The following is a 14,649-nucleotide window of genomic DNA, read 5'->3' as shown; positions in this document are numbered from 1 at the left end:
CACCTAGATCCAGTGCACAATAAAAGACCTTTAGTGGCTAGGTTGAAGGATTTTCATGATGTTGAGAAATATCAATTGGTTATCCAAGTATTTGGAAAAAAAACGTCAAACAGGAGCATTTAAATAAGGGAGTCCCAGAGACGATGAGTAGATTTGATGGTACTAAATGGGAATGGCAGGGTTGGTAGGGTTTTTCAATAAATCTGTTCAGTCTGTTTCTGAGAGCTAATACACTTCACATTCATGTCAACTAGCCAACTTCAGTCTGGTTAAATAATACAAGCTTATTATTGCAGTACTGTGCAGAAGCAACTGACAATCAGTCCAGTGACTGCAAACAACCACACAAACCTCTTTAAAATTTGGAACAAAACACTTTCGATTTTAATATCAGCCATTACATCAGCAAACTCTACATCCATCCATCTATTTTCTTTACCACCATTCACAGGGAGCCTACAACAACGGACTCTGAACCGTACCGGGTACATTGTGTACTGGTGCTCACTCGGTCCCATAAAAACAAACAGTTATGACAGTCACATTCAATTTCTTTTTACACGTCTCAAATGAACCTTGCCTTGTTTTGAAAATGTCAGTGGAAGCCACAATACCCAGACAAATCCATGCAAGTGCCAAAGATGGAGAACATGCAAACAACCCATTGACTCAAAGGCATTTAAGTAGACGTGAAGTAAATCTTATTTTCAATGCAACTCTGTTGACACATGTATAAAGGGTAATGAGTAAATAATGCCCATCCCTAAAACAAAATGTCGAAATACTGAGAATTTACATTGATAACCTCTTCTCTGAGATCATGTCTGTGGAAAATCTTACGTCAGGCTACAGTCAGCAGGAAACCCCTCATGAATGAACGGTTTCTCCCACTCAAACCACAGCAGTAAGGAGGGTCGAGGTCACAGTTTGACTTAATTGTCCCCTCCTCCTTCCCACTGACTGGGGGTTTGTAGAACATTCCCAGAAGCTGACGCCATCTCAGGAAACCATCCTGCGGGCAAATGTTTAATAGTTCTGGGAGACATGCCTCGAGGCACGTTGAAAGTTTGTGGAAGGTCAACCGGCTCACATTAAATGAGATCGGTTATTCAGAGTGGCTAAAAATCTGCAGCCCCCATTTAGAGCATATAGCTCAAACTAATGGAAGCGCCCCACTGCTAGCTCTCACTCAAAAAAGGTAATGAACAATTGCACGGTGGTGAGGCTGTTGCCTTTTCCCAATAGGCATAAGGGTCAAATGTCATAGCTTAAGTTTGAGAGATTCATTTTACCAACTGGCTCTGCAGCTTTTTAATGGCGCAAAGACGACCCACAGATACTAAATCAACCTGAAAGCCGACAGCAATTTATTCCACAGCAGGCACTTCTTTTCCTCTCCCAATGGAGGATTTATCTGACACGCTGGATGATGTTCAAACTACTTATAAATTATGAAGATTATGTTTTGAAAAGAAAGCTGTGCTAAACGTTGGACAAGGAGCATGTCTGGGTTCATCAATTACTTGTTGATCATTATGAATTTATCACTCAACCATTCATTTACCAAACTGCTTATCCTCACGAGGGTTGCAGGGGTACTGGAGCCTATCCCAGCTAACTATGGACACTGGGTGGGGTACATTCTGAATCAGTGGCTTTCGCATCCCAGCGACTTTTCTTTGACTAGTAATGTAAACATCTCTTTGATTGATCAGGGTTTGCCAGTGAATGTGGAGGATGTCCGGATAAGGGCCACATATTCTCAGAGAAAAAGGGTACCCATCACCGAGGGCTTTTTGGAAGTGAAAGACAATGGCAAGTGGAGACAAATCTGCAACACAGCTTGGACGGAAATGAACAGCAGGGTCATCTGTGGCATGTACGGCTTTCCTGCGGACAAACGCTTCAACATCAGGCCCTACAAGTAAGTCGTCAGTTTTCAAATGCATTTAGGATGTTATCTTTTGGGGCTTCAAATGTTGCAACATAGACGAGAGATTTAAGCGTATGTTACATAATCGCTTGGTTCCCTAGTCGTCATTATTTTTAACCCTTTAACTTTCGCAAAATCAATTTCTAACAGATAGAAACTGGACTGGGTGGGGAATGTTTTGCACAATTCTTGTCTTTTTTTGCTTCCTCTGAGGATGAGTCTGACCATGCTGGCAGTCTGGAATACCACCACAATCGCAGGCCATACTCTGCACTGACTCACAAACAATGTATTTCCTGCCAGATGTGTCTAATCATTGAAATGATCAAAAGAAAGTAAAAATATGCTCCTATAGAGTCCATGTTTATACAACCTGAAATATAACAGATTATAATGATTGGTGTCCATGCATTTACTACGTTACATATATTTTTTGCAGCCTATAGTAATATTTTTTTATTAAAAAATGTTCTAGTTTAATTTGAGTGAGGCGAAGGTCGAAATTTTAAATTTATTTCGTCAGACATTAAAATGTATTTCTCAGGGAGAAAAACAAAGGAGCAATGCGAAGTGTTTTTTGTCACTTCAGATAATGGATACTAATGCAGTTGTGGCTTTTGGCCACAAAATAGGTGAGAAAACAACACATGTTCCGAATATTACAAATATACATTGTGCAAACAACATTTTTCTTTAAATTGCAAAATTGCACTTTGGGGTATACCAAAGTTGGTTTTCTTCAAATTGAATTGCTTTTATTACTTTTGGCCAATGGGAATGTTCATGCGTTTTCAACTAAATAATTTTCTTGTTGTTAAGGTACTGTTGACGTGAGAATATTTCTAATGCTGTTGTTTATACAGTGTATACATACTCTCTGATGTCATTGTTAATGCAGTGTGCGTAGTCTCATCCATTCTTGAGCGCTCTAGATAAACCTCAGTTCTAAACATAAACATTTTCCTTAGAAATGCTGATTATCTTCTAGGGACGGTTTTAATTAAATTTATATCAACACTTGAATACTTTGTTGCTTTTTCTGGTGTTGTTTGAGAGTCAGTCCTTATAAGAATGCTGCATCATAGCAAAAAAGGTCGTTCGTATTTATGTTTTAAGTTCGTAGATTGTGAGATGAATTGACACAAGAACCATTCTGACCAAAATGTGTCTGAAAAAGGTTTTGTGCTATATGGCTTCATGAATACCTTCCATCCATCCCCTGGTCCCCCCTCAGATTGCTCGCAAAGCGACGCAAGAAGAACTACTGGGGTTTCTCCGTAAACTGCACCGGCAATGAGGCTGACTTGTCTGATTGCAAACTTGGTGGGGAGATCAAGTTAAAGGGTAACGCCACCTGTGAGCAAGGCATGCCTGTAGTAGTCAGCTGTATTCCTGGACGTACCTTTGCTCCCAGCCTCAGCACAGGCTTCAGAAAGGCATACAGAGTAGAGGTACGTGTCAGTATGCTCTAAATTATGGTCTAAATCCCCTTAATTCAGCCTCTCAGCCGAAATTCAAATTTTACCGTTTTTCTGATCTATCTCCATAGCAACCCCTGGTGCGACTACGAGGCGGTGCCATGATAGGAGAGGGTCGTGTGGAAGTGTTGAGGAATGGCGAGTGGGGCACAGTGTGTGACGACAACTGGAACATTGGAGCTGCCACCGTGGTTTGTCGAGAATTAGGCTTCGGCAGTGCCAAAGAGGCCTTGACTGGTGCTAGTATGGGACAAGGTACACTCAAACGCACCTACTGATATTAACAGTGCCAATGCGACTGCATGGATGATTCTTTGACCTTTACATGACTGATGAGGAAAATGAAAACATTTTCCACCTGATCAGATTCTTGCCCACATCACATGTGGATGAGGAACTAGAATTAAACTGGTCATGGCCTTTAAAAGCTACTTTAAATTTAAACAAGTGTAAATCAAATGAATCTTGTCTTCTACCCTTGCCTTAAATCAATAGAAAAAGAAGAAAAAATCAAAATTTAGAAGTGGCGCTATCAAGAATCTATAGAGTCAGTCATATTAGATTTTTTTTAATCAATATATTTGACAGGGGGTTGAGTTGGACTGTTTGGTTCAAAAAGAGAGTTCGGCTAAACTCGATTTTAACTGTTAAAATTCAAACATCTGGACCAAAAAAATCTCCACCTGCTGTTTTCATCAAATTTCACTTGGTCTAGACCTAAAGTCAGCATAACTGGCCACCAAACGGTTGTATGGACAATGCACGATTGTGTTTCAGGATAGGATTCTGAGAAATGTGAAGTACTTTGCCATATAGTGCATTTGATGAAGCAGTAAGACATCCACATGTTTTCAGGTTAAACGGAGAGGAGTGTACAAAATGTTCCTACAAAGAAAACCAGCTGTTTTGCGTTCCAGAGAAGGAATTCTATCTGGACAGTGCACTCTTTTTTCACAAGTTTGCTCTGGTTCCAAAAGGGAACCACACACTCAAAATAGCCCATGGGATTTGCAATTTGGGAATCAGTATGTTAAAAAAAAGACCTCTCTAAATATGCAGATCCTTCAAACAACAACATTTTAATTTAGAATACATGCCACCATAAATCATAGATAATAGTTTCTTAAAGGGTATAGTTTTGCCATGCATGTTTCAAACACATGGAATATTTTTGTAAGTCTTAAAAAAAATGTCATATTAGAGATGGTCAGATAGGAGGGAATTGAAGAGCTAACTACGTACTGCAGTCTCAGCTTCAGAGTTGTGCTCATTGTTGATCTATTTCCTTCGGTGGTTAACACATTTCTGTCTGAGAGCTCACATCACCAAGGACATTGTACCCTAGACACATTGGAAGCATGGTGGGAAGTACTCACACATGCGTTTGTGGAATACGTGCTTCACTTGAACTGATATAAGAATGTTGTTTACTTTGACCCATTTTTCTATTGAAAACAGAGAGTGACTAAGAGCTCAATCATTTGTCTTTTCGTTGCCTACGACCAATGTCAGTCTGACAAGGCTGCAGCTCAATTGTCCGATGATTCTTATAAGATTTTGTGTAAACCAAAGATTACGTTGCATTATTCCAGTAATGCTATTACAATTGTGATTATTTCCCATTACAGACATGATGTATGAATGATAATGTTCTTGGTGCGCTTGCCTTTGTAGGCATCGGGCCAGTGCACATGAATGGAGTGGAATGTTCCGGCTTTGAGAAATCTCTGACAGAGTGTCACTTCAACCGGGATTCACTAGGCTGCAGCCACGAGGAAGACGCCGCAGTCAAGTGTAATGTTCCTGCTATGGGTTTTAAGAACCGAGTGAGTGGCTTCTTCAACAGTGACAATTATTCGATCTAGCACATCTAAAATTGCACTACGTATTCTATTTGTTCTCATGACAGCTTCGATTGTTCGGTGGGCGTAATCCCTACGAGGGTCGTGTAGAGGTTCTTGCGGAGAAGAACGGCTCTATGGTGTGGGGGGCAGTGTGCAGTGACAGCTGGGGGACGATGGAGGCCATGGTGGTGTGCAGACAGCTGGGATTGGGATTTGCCAGTCACGCTTTCCAGGTAAAATTAACTTCCATTCTAAATCCTTCCTGACGGGGCCTATTGTATATTGCACGGATGGGTATTCTTTGACTTTTCAAATCAGGTTTCAGTGAGCAACAGCAGCCTCTACTGATTACTGACTTGGTTTCAGTCTGACTCATTCGTTCAAGTACATGCGTTCATGTGAAAGAAAATCCAATATTTGAGTTGTGCACTGTCAAAGAGGTGCACAATTGACATCATTTCAGTTATAGCGGATGTCGTTTGCAGCTAGGCAAAACTGAACATCATCATACTTTCAACTAAAGAAAAGAACGATAACTGGAATAAAACCATCTTAAACTAACTACCACATTTTTGTTTATACCTGACCATATCCAAGTCATGATGCAGATGCTTGTTTATGCCCTCAGCAGGAACAGTATGCTTGCCACAACATCTAGTTAAAATTCAGGGGGGTCTCTACCTTCACAGTGTACTATATGGCACAGCTGAACTGTGTAATAATAGATATATTCCAAGACCCATTTCGGTTGTTTATAAACGGTACCATGTGTAAGGTTTATGATGCTCACACTTGTTCAAAACCGTGAGTGAATGAGCTGGTGCAATAAAACCAACAACTTGCATTGTGCATGTTATTAAATTGCTTCTGCTTACTTTTTTATCTACTGTGGCAGTCCATATAAAACAGTTTCAAAGTGTGCAACTGCTATTGATTGTACGCCTGTGGAATAACAACTAATCAGTGTGAGCTTGTTACCGTTGGTTTTCTATTAGTTAAGTATTTTCTCGTGCGTTTGGAATAAACGGAAAGTTAAAAAATGGTGACATTTACTGTGATTGACAAACAAAGCAGTTCCAATTGCCTCAGGATGTAATCATGCTCAATTGTGTCTGTCTGGATTTTAAATACATCAGCATGCGCACACCTTTACCAAATGGAAGAAATGACATCAAATTACCACTGAGACACTATACAGCTCGCCTGTCCATATCCCTTAACTCACGCGCAAACTAAGATTTCTTTTCCGTCAGACTTTCTGTCGTAAATCTCCCACATCAGTCACGTTGGAAACTTTGACTGCTTTAAGACGCTTTCCATGTGGTCGCGGAAGAGGCTGAGTCAGCGCCTTGGGGACAACAGATACCCCCATTACATTTCTCTTATACTTTGCGATTAGCTTTGCCACATGGCAAAAGATTTACAAGTGAGATAATGCTAAAACCTAAACTGTTTCCATACATCTCATGTCTGACTTCAGGTGAGTCATGCCTTTTTGCGGATTCTCTTAACATTTATGAATAAATAACTAAACATCTGTCTAACAGTTTAAGAACAGAAACTTCATGATTGATATAGCTCAAACTGCTTCACAGCGTGGATCGTGGGCAGGTTTAGACCAAGGCTTCATGGGGACCAAAGCAGAATGTGATTTTTGTGTTCCATTTCTATATAGGATTTCATATATATATATATATATATATATATATATATATATATATATATATATATATATATATATATATATATATATATTGCAAACAAATGATCAAATCACATGATTGCTTAATTGTTATAATTCAATGGTGAATGCTATTAGACAAGTTATATGTTCAATGTTTTGGTCCTGATTTAGCGGTGCCATTTATCTTCTAAGAGGACCCCAAGCCTTCGTTTAATTTGCTTATACCTCGTGTCACCACAAATAGCGTATAACACTAAATTGTGTTTTCATCTGTGCCTACGAAAAAAATGAAGTGGCTGGCATAAATCAAATTGAGCTAAGCTATTTTACATACGGCAAAAAAGTTATTGAACGAGATGGGCTTATCCTAACTTAACCTAATGTGTCTGAAAAATGAAGTTGATAATGTCATGCATGGTAAATATGATAATGTTGCCTTGGGCTGTTGTTCCGTCAATTTATATCGTGTGTTCTGCGCTTCTTCGTTAAAAGGAAACGTGGTACTGGCAAAGCGAGGAGACAACTGATAATGTTGTGATGAGTGGAGTTAGATGTTCAGGAACTGAGCTTTCTCTGGATCAGTGTCTACATCATGGGAAACACATTCAGTGCCCTAAAGGGGGTGGACGTTTTGCTGCTGGAGTTGCCTGTACTCTGAGTAAGGAGGGTTTTAAATAATGATACATATAGTAAATATATTTCTTCAATGGACATGGTTTCTAACTACAACTTAATGGTGTTACTGTTTCCCATCTAGCGGCTCCTGACCTGGTCCTTAACGCCCATGAGGTGGAGCAGACTGCTTACCTGGAAGACAGACCTATGTATGCCCTGCAGTGTGCCCAGGAGGAGAAGTGTCTGTCCAGCAGTGCCGACAAGGCTGACACAAATTCTTATCGCCGCCTGCTACGCTTCTCCTCGCAGATACATAACTATGGCCAGTCAGACTTTAGGCCCAAGGCCGGCCCTCAATCCTGGAACTGGCATGAGTGCCACAGGCAAGAGCGCAACAACAACGGCTGTTCCCTTCAGATTTGAGTGTCCTTTTACACAATTTATTTCTGTCTGTTCATACAGACATTTCCACAGCATGGAGGTGTTCACCCACTATGACTTGATGAATATGAATGGAACTAAAGTGGCAGAGGGTCACAAAGCCAGCTTTTGCCTGGAGGACACACGTTGTGAAGAAGGTACACTCATTTAGTTTTCAATAAAGATGAGGGTCTTATTTCCTAATTTACTCATCTGGCCGGGTTAGGGCCTTATGACCAACAATCCCATGACCTCTAAAATACTAATTGTGACTCCCCAAATAAGACAGAAATTGCCTCAGGAAGGTAGAAGTCACTTTGGAAAAATGCAACTCTGGTTAAAGCACAAAAAAGTCTCCAAACAAATGGAGCTTTGTGTTTTTATTTCCTTTTCCTAATTGATTGCTATTCTTTTGTTTCTGGCTGATTTTAATGTGATGTAAAGGACGCTAGAATTGTGCTATACACAAATTTGCCTTGCTTTATGACACATCCCTGGCAGTCAAATGCAATCTGGTGAAAACAGAGATCTATTTACGAAGATCAAACATTATCACGTTAAGAAAACAATTTGGTCAAGCACTAATCTGAAACAATACTTGAGGAATCATTTGAAAACTATCCTCACAAGAATGGTGAAGGACTCTTACATGATAGCTAACACACATTTGAATTCTGACAGGCATTCAGAAGAAATACGAATGTGCCAACTTCGGAGGACAGGGCATCACGGTGGGCTGCTCGGATACCTACAGGCACGACATTGACTGCCAGTGGATTGACATCACGGATGTTCCTCCTGGCGACTACATCCTCCAGGTAATACAAAACATGCTGGTCATTCATGTAGCTTTGATGGCACAACAATACTGGTAAAAAGGTTCACAATTACTCGTGTTACCCCATTTACACATTTGCCGTCACAAATACTAAACAACAAATGCAATCGGATGCTCTTCCAGGTTGTGATCAACCCAAACTACGAAGTTGCAGAATCTGACTACACCAACAACATAATGAAGTGCCGCAGCCGCTTTGATGGAAATCGTGTCTGGATGTACAACTGTCAAATAGGTGAGCCCTTTGCTACCCAAATCAAATGTGACATATACATCACAATACTTCACCATTAAAAAACACTAACATTTATTGGGAATTAACATAATATTGAAAATGTGGAAAAATATTAGCATTTCTACTTGCACAGCAAAGATTCTTATGGTAAGAATCTTAAGCTCAATGTCAACATGTTTAGATCACACTCAAATTCCATTGGTTCAACGGGTTAGACAATAGTATTCTCACCCTTTTCTCTTCCCGAGGTTACAACCAGTTGAATTTTTTTGCATGTAAAACTATCATTGAGCCCAACAATCTCTAATCAAAACGTGTCTAAAGATATATGAATAGAACACTAAATTAACTAGCACATTGGAGGAGCGTGGGTAAGTGATGGTGACGCTTGGTACTCGGATGTTTGGTCGCCCGGAAGTTTATTGATAATTACCATTTAAAATTGTTGCTCAAATTCCCTAAATACAAACTGCGAATTATTATTTTGTCATACTTAATGCCCTATTAATTATTAGGCTAAAGAAAAGCTCCAAATTTGCCGTACTTTTATGTGACCTATATTGTATTTTGGTGGAGAACTTGTTAAGACCCTGACTGACGTCCCTTCCTAAGGGGACAACTCATGTACATACACACTCTTATACACTCACACGTCCGCTCAGTGAAACTGCTCAGGGAAACTGCTCAGGGCCATTGTTGGCTTTGATCGATGCGTAGACCGTGTTGTTTTACCTTGTTTGGTACTCGGACGTTTGGTCGCGGTGACGCTTACATGGCGACCATATTTGCGGAGGGGAAAGGCCATCAAAGGCAATGTAAATTACAGTACTATAGATGGAAAGTAAGTCACAGCATGCCTATTGTTTCTTTAAAAAATCATCATGAGTTTTTTTGGGTGTGTTAATTGTCTTAACTATTCATCATCTCCAGCAGAATTAACTTCTTTCTACCTGTGTAGTCATTGTCAATGTTTCAAAAATTACAGGTGGCTCACGGAGTTCAGAAACAGATGACCCGTTTCCTGGACTACTGACCAATCAAGTTTCGCACAGGTAAACAGACAGAATGATGGACAGATACAAAGGATGCACGGAGGAGTGTCTCACAACCACTAGAGGAGGACGTAGCTAAGAACGTGGGATGCAGAATACAAATGCAAACGGACAACTCGCACATTTGAAGACATTTGAGTGTGCATCGTGTAGTATTACATTCGCAGAAAGTCTCTTTCACGGCATGCATTATATAGACATAATTGTCTATAAAGTCCTTTTTTATTGTTGATAAGCTGATAGAAAAAAATAAAAACAACAGAAATATTTTTCTCAAAGTGACTGTGAGGAAAGTGATCCGGTAAATTATTCAATCGATACACCACGTGCAGTACAGCTCTTATTTGGTGGTGTTTTTGTAAAAATGTACATTTTATTCAAGGTGCTTTTTGATAAATATTTCAGGGAAAATGTGTTGCCAAATATGTTTGTGAATTTTGTGCTAAGAGTCACCGTCGAGTGGTCACTTCAAGAAACTTTCACCTCTGTTTTGTAACAAGAAAAAATATTTTACAGCAATTCAAATCCTCCAAATTCAACGCTATTTGATTTTGTTCTAGGCATTTCATGAAACGCTCTTTACTCAAATCGAAGTATTTGTGTCTTCTACCAAAGACTCTGAATCCCGAATACTTGACTTTGAAAAGCTTTTATTTATTGACTTTTTGTTTTTAGCTTACACATGCTGTCCATCATCTGTGTATAATCCCCTTGTCTTCCATTAAATTATTGCTGGCAGGAATTGTGGCAAAGCCTCAAAAGTGTCTGAGTGAAAATTATTCTTTTGTTGGTGTCTTGTTCATATGACAAATTCCCTTTAATATATAAAGTTGTCAGCCATCCCTTGGTCATGGCATTTGATTAAGATGACTACATTTCCAGACATCCTCTTTAATACAATAAAAGCACAGCACCAGTTCTTTGATTAAAAATACGCTGATAAATGTTTGAAGAAAAATATACCGCATAATTACAGAAGCCGAGAGAACATGAAATGTTTTCTTTTTTTTTTTACTGTGAAAGGTACTTACGGTGCTTTTCTCGCCAGGCAGATGTAAATAATGTGTATCAACACTCTAAACCAGGTAATTTATCAAAAATGTTTTGTAAAAAAATAAAATAAAATCACAATGAAAAAAGGCAGTTCATGACAAAATAAATATTGCAGCTGAACAAACCCCTGGCATCGCAAAATTAACCATAACAGTTTTCATATAACAAGTCTTTTCTTGTATTAAAATTATGTTTCCCAAAAAGCAATTGTTATTACGGGGCAAGTACTACATATATTTTTGTTACTATAGTACAACACATGTATTCTTAATTATTATGAACAAGAATTTAGGACGGTCAATCCGTTTCAAATCAGATTATTAATCCCACTTTTGAATTTTGATTAATCATGAGCGAAACAGATAATGTATTTACGTACCACATCTCACTTGGTGCTTTTTGGAATTGGTTGACTTGTATTTGCCAAGACTTTTCCTCTGAGCAACTGCCCCCGTCCGCGTCCATTCAGGCCCAGGGCTCGGGTGACCATTCGCCTAGCAACAGCGCTGTCAGTCCTCGGACGCTCCTTAAACGGCTGGATGAACTCTGCACAACACAATCAACGCAGATTCAATAATTCTCCATCCTTTTAATGAAAGGATAGGGTGGAAAAATCAAAATATCAATTTACTGGTTAAACGTTATTGATTGGACAGGAAAGGAAGGTCCCACCTGCTCGGCAAACGGCCTTCGCTTTGGCTTTTTTACTGCCTTCCGTTAGTGATCGGGCCTTCATCCGCGGGTGGCAGATGGAGAGGGCGTGCGTGGCTGTATCATATACAAACATAACAATAATTTATAATATTACAATATTATAAATCAATAAGATTGTGCAATATTTTAGAATTTACCTTGCCAGGACGGGACTTTTTATATTTGTATAATACTTATTTATGTTTTTTTTTTACTGGGAAAACACAGTTTGTGGAGTAGCACCAACCAATTTCGTTATACGCAGCTGTGTATGATGACAATAAAGGCTTTTGATTTGATTTGATTCATTTTTAAGACACCCACAAGACAAAGTGAGTCATTTTACTCAAATGAACAATTAACATAGTTCAGGTATTTCTTTTCCTCATTGCAAATTCAAATTGTTTGCACAAACTATCATTTATAATACAATGCAAGAGTCATGTAATATTGTTAAATTGTGAATAAGTTTGTTCTGTTGTCAGCTTGAGTCATGTTATAATTCATCTCACCTGCCGCCTGAGTGGCAAAAATGCCCAAAGCGTGAGTGTCGTCCACCCACGTGATTTTCATTCCAGTATCACTAATAGAAAGAGAAAAGCGTTGCGATAGGTGATTAAAGCCCAACTCACGTTTACAATTCAGGACTTAAAAAGTGAAAGCCTTCCTACCTGTACTCGGTAAAAGCCTCCAAGAGATCATCTGTTTTGAATATAGCAGGGAAATCATAAATTTCTATTACATGGCCGTAGTCATCAGGGCTGATGACCACATTCTCATAAGTGGAGTAGTCCTCGAGTACGTGCTGAATGGTGAAAGTCACCGTTTCTTTCAGGTGTTTCTTGATCTGAGGGTGTAGTGACATAAAGGCATATAAGAGAAAGAACATACTCAAAAGCACCACTGGCGGTCCAACCTCTTCCATCAGCTCACATGTGAGCCCTTCATTCTCGGCGGCGTCATCCTCCAAGCTCATTTCACTCAGGCGGCAAAGTGTGATGTCTTCCTTGTGAATGCTCAATGAAAGGTTTGCTTCTCTTTCGATTGATGTTTCATCTACAAGGGCGCCATCTCCTGTGATGGGTAGGGACTCTTTGCTTAATTCAAGTGATGACATTACAGCAGAGGAGGAGCAGTTGAATTGACTCGTGATGGAGGTTGAAGTGGTTGGATCCTGGACATCAATGGATGCTTCAGAGTCTTGCCTCGGCTGACTCTGACGAGCAGCTCGAGGTGTGTAAAGGGCCTTGTCTGGTCTCTTGGGTGCTCGGATTCTGGTCTTAGATTTACTTTTAGTACTTCTTAGAGCTTCTACATCCAAGGTGGAGTTGCACTCAATGTCACTGTCTTCTTGAACCTCACCTCTGAGAAACAAAAGTACTTACAAATATTGTGCTACAGAAAAATAAAATACCATAATGATTCATACTTGGCTATATCTGGAGGTGGAAAAACAGAGTAGTAGTCGAAAAAAAGAGATTCGGTTTTTAAAAAATTCTGTGGAAAAGCTTTAACTTGTATTGTTTATAGGCCCCAACCAGATAAACTGTAGACTTCTTTTAAAACTAATAGCACCAAAAACAAGCTTCTTTTTTGTCATTAAGTGCCCTCTCTAAATCGCTTCTGTGTGTGCATGCAGGTTTTATAAATAAAATGTACGACGACAGTGGTGAGTTTAGGGGCAAGTCCTGTAAACAAAAACATACTTTCCTATTCCTATAATGATCTCCTGCATGATGTCTAATGAGTTAGGTTGATTGAATGTTACATATACTTTTCCTACCTGAGTTCCGAGGGGCAAACGACCACTTGACGACAACTGCTCTCACCCACTGAGAATGTAGTGAGCTCTGGCAAGTCTTCAATTGTCCTGTGGATCAGGTATCGCAGTCTGCTTGGTAAAGGTGGGAACAGGAGGACACTACAGAGGGGCACAAAGGTCAAATCAAGGGAGCAGCCTGAGTCTTTATGACAAGACGACAAACACACATCAATTTTAGGTTGTGCGAGTGTGTGTGAGGGGGGCTCGGCGGCCGAGTGCTTAGCACGTCGGCCTCGCAGTTCTGCGGTCGAGGGTTTGATCCAAGGCTGGTCCTCACTGCGTGGAGTTTGCATGTTCTCCCTGGGTCAGCGTGGGTTTTCTACGGGTACTCCGGTTTCCTCCCACATCTCAAAAACATGTAGGGTAGGCTATCTAAACACTTTAAATTGCCCCCAATGTATGAGTGAAAGTGTGAAGGTTTGCCCGTCTTGTGCCCTGCAATTGGCTGGTCACCGATTCAGGGTGTGCGTAGTTAACTGGGATAGGCTCCAGCACCCCCCGCGACCCTTATGAGGATAAGCAATTCAGAACATGAATGCTAAGTGTTTTGTTCTTTGCAATTGTTTGGTATTGGCATTTTATGACTCATTTCTTCACAGATAAAACCGAAATCATCGATGTATTATATACATCTTATTACTTACCTTTGGGGGCACCTCTTCTGGTATGTTTCCAGCTCATCCAAAACCTGGTTAATAAATTCATTTTCTTGCTTCGGGAGATAAGCTCCATCGTAGCAAGGGAGCGCCAGTGTGAACAACAAAATAATATTGAACGTGCCGACTAAATGAAAAGCGAGGCGACTAAATGAAAAGCACGCCAACAACAGCTGAGAGCGATGTAAGCTAGAAGTTGTAATATGTACAGTAAGTTGAAAAAGACGTGGTGCTAAAATTAGCTCTAGAATAAAATGTTTTTGAAAGAACACACAAGGGTTAATTTTAAAAGTGCGAGCGGTCGAGTGAGTCAGGAAGAGCACATT

General features: G+C 39.9%; 2 protein-coding genes across 2 annotated transcripts in view; one reads left to right on the top strand and one right to left on the bottom strand.

Annotated features, from left to right (window-relative positions):
- The window catches only part of loxl2a (lysyl oxidase-like 2a), a 19,069-nt gene extending 8,209 nt beyond the window's left edge, over nucleotides 1-10,860 (top strand). The window contains exons 4-14 of the mRNA XM_077603290.1: nucleotides 1,716-1,924; nucleotides 3,168-3,384; nucleotides 3,483-3,666; nucleotides 5,086-5,237; nucleotides 5,321-5,488; nucleotides 7,432-7,597; nucleotides 7,697-7,937; nucleotides 8,017-8,132; nucleotides 8,656-8,792; nucleotides 8,936-9,047; nucleotides 10,033-10,860. Coding sequence (XP_077459416.1) covers nucleotides 1,716-1,924; nucleotides 3,168-3,384; nucleotides 3,483-3,666; nucleotides 5,086-5,237; nucleotides 5,321-5,488; nucleotides 7,432-7,597; nucleotides 7,697-7,937; nucleotides 8,017-8,132; nucleotides 8,656-8,792; nucleotides 8,936-9,047; nucleotides 10,033-10,103 — 1,773 coding nt within the window. The 3' untranslated portion in view covers nucleotides 10,104-10,860. The remainder of the gene's footprint in view (nucleotides 1-1,715; nucleotides 1,925-3,167; nucleotides 3,385-3,482; nucleotides 3,667-5,085; nucleotides 5,238-5,320; nucleotides 5,489-7,431; nucleotides 7,598-7,696; nucleotides 7,938-8,016; nucleotides 8,133-8,655; nucleotides 8,793-8,935; nucleotides 9,048-10,032) is intronic.
- Nucleotides 1-14,649, bottom strand: part of r3hcc1 (R3H domain and coiled-coil containing 1) — a gene marked incomplete at its 5' end in the record, with an annotated part of 24,861 nt that extends 10,212 nt beyond the window's left edge. Inside the window, 7 exons of the mRNA XM_077602036.1 lie at nucleotides 11,532-11,698; nucleotides 11,825-11,920; nucleotides 12,358-12,428; nucleotides 12,517-12,692; nucleotides 12,762-13,209; nucleotides 13,629-13,766; nucleotides 14,312-14,649. Of these exons, the coding sequence (XP_077458162.1) occupies nucleotides 11,538-11,698; nucleotides 11,825-11,920; nucleotides 12,358-12,428; nucleotides 12,517-12,692; nucleotides 12,762-13,209; nucleotides 13,629-13,766; nucleotides 14,312-14,649 (1,428 nt within the window). The remainder of the gene's footprint in view (nucleotides 1-11,531; nucleotides 11,699-11,824; nucleotides 11,921-12,357; nucleotides 12,429-12,516; nucleotides 12,693-12,761; nucleotides 13,210-13,628; nucleotides 13,767-14,311) is intronic.

This window comes from Stigmatopora argus, chromosome 6 (assembly GCF_051989625.1).
Source record: "Stigmatopora argus isolate UIUO_Sarg chromosome 6, RoL_Sarg_1.0, whole genome shotgun sequence".
NCBI lineage: Eukaryota > Metazoa > Chordata > Actinopteri > Syngnathiformes > Syngnathidae > Stigmatopora > Stigmatopora argus.
This window is presented reverse-complemented; position numbering and strand designations above follow the sequence as displayed.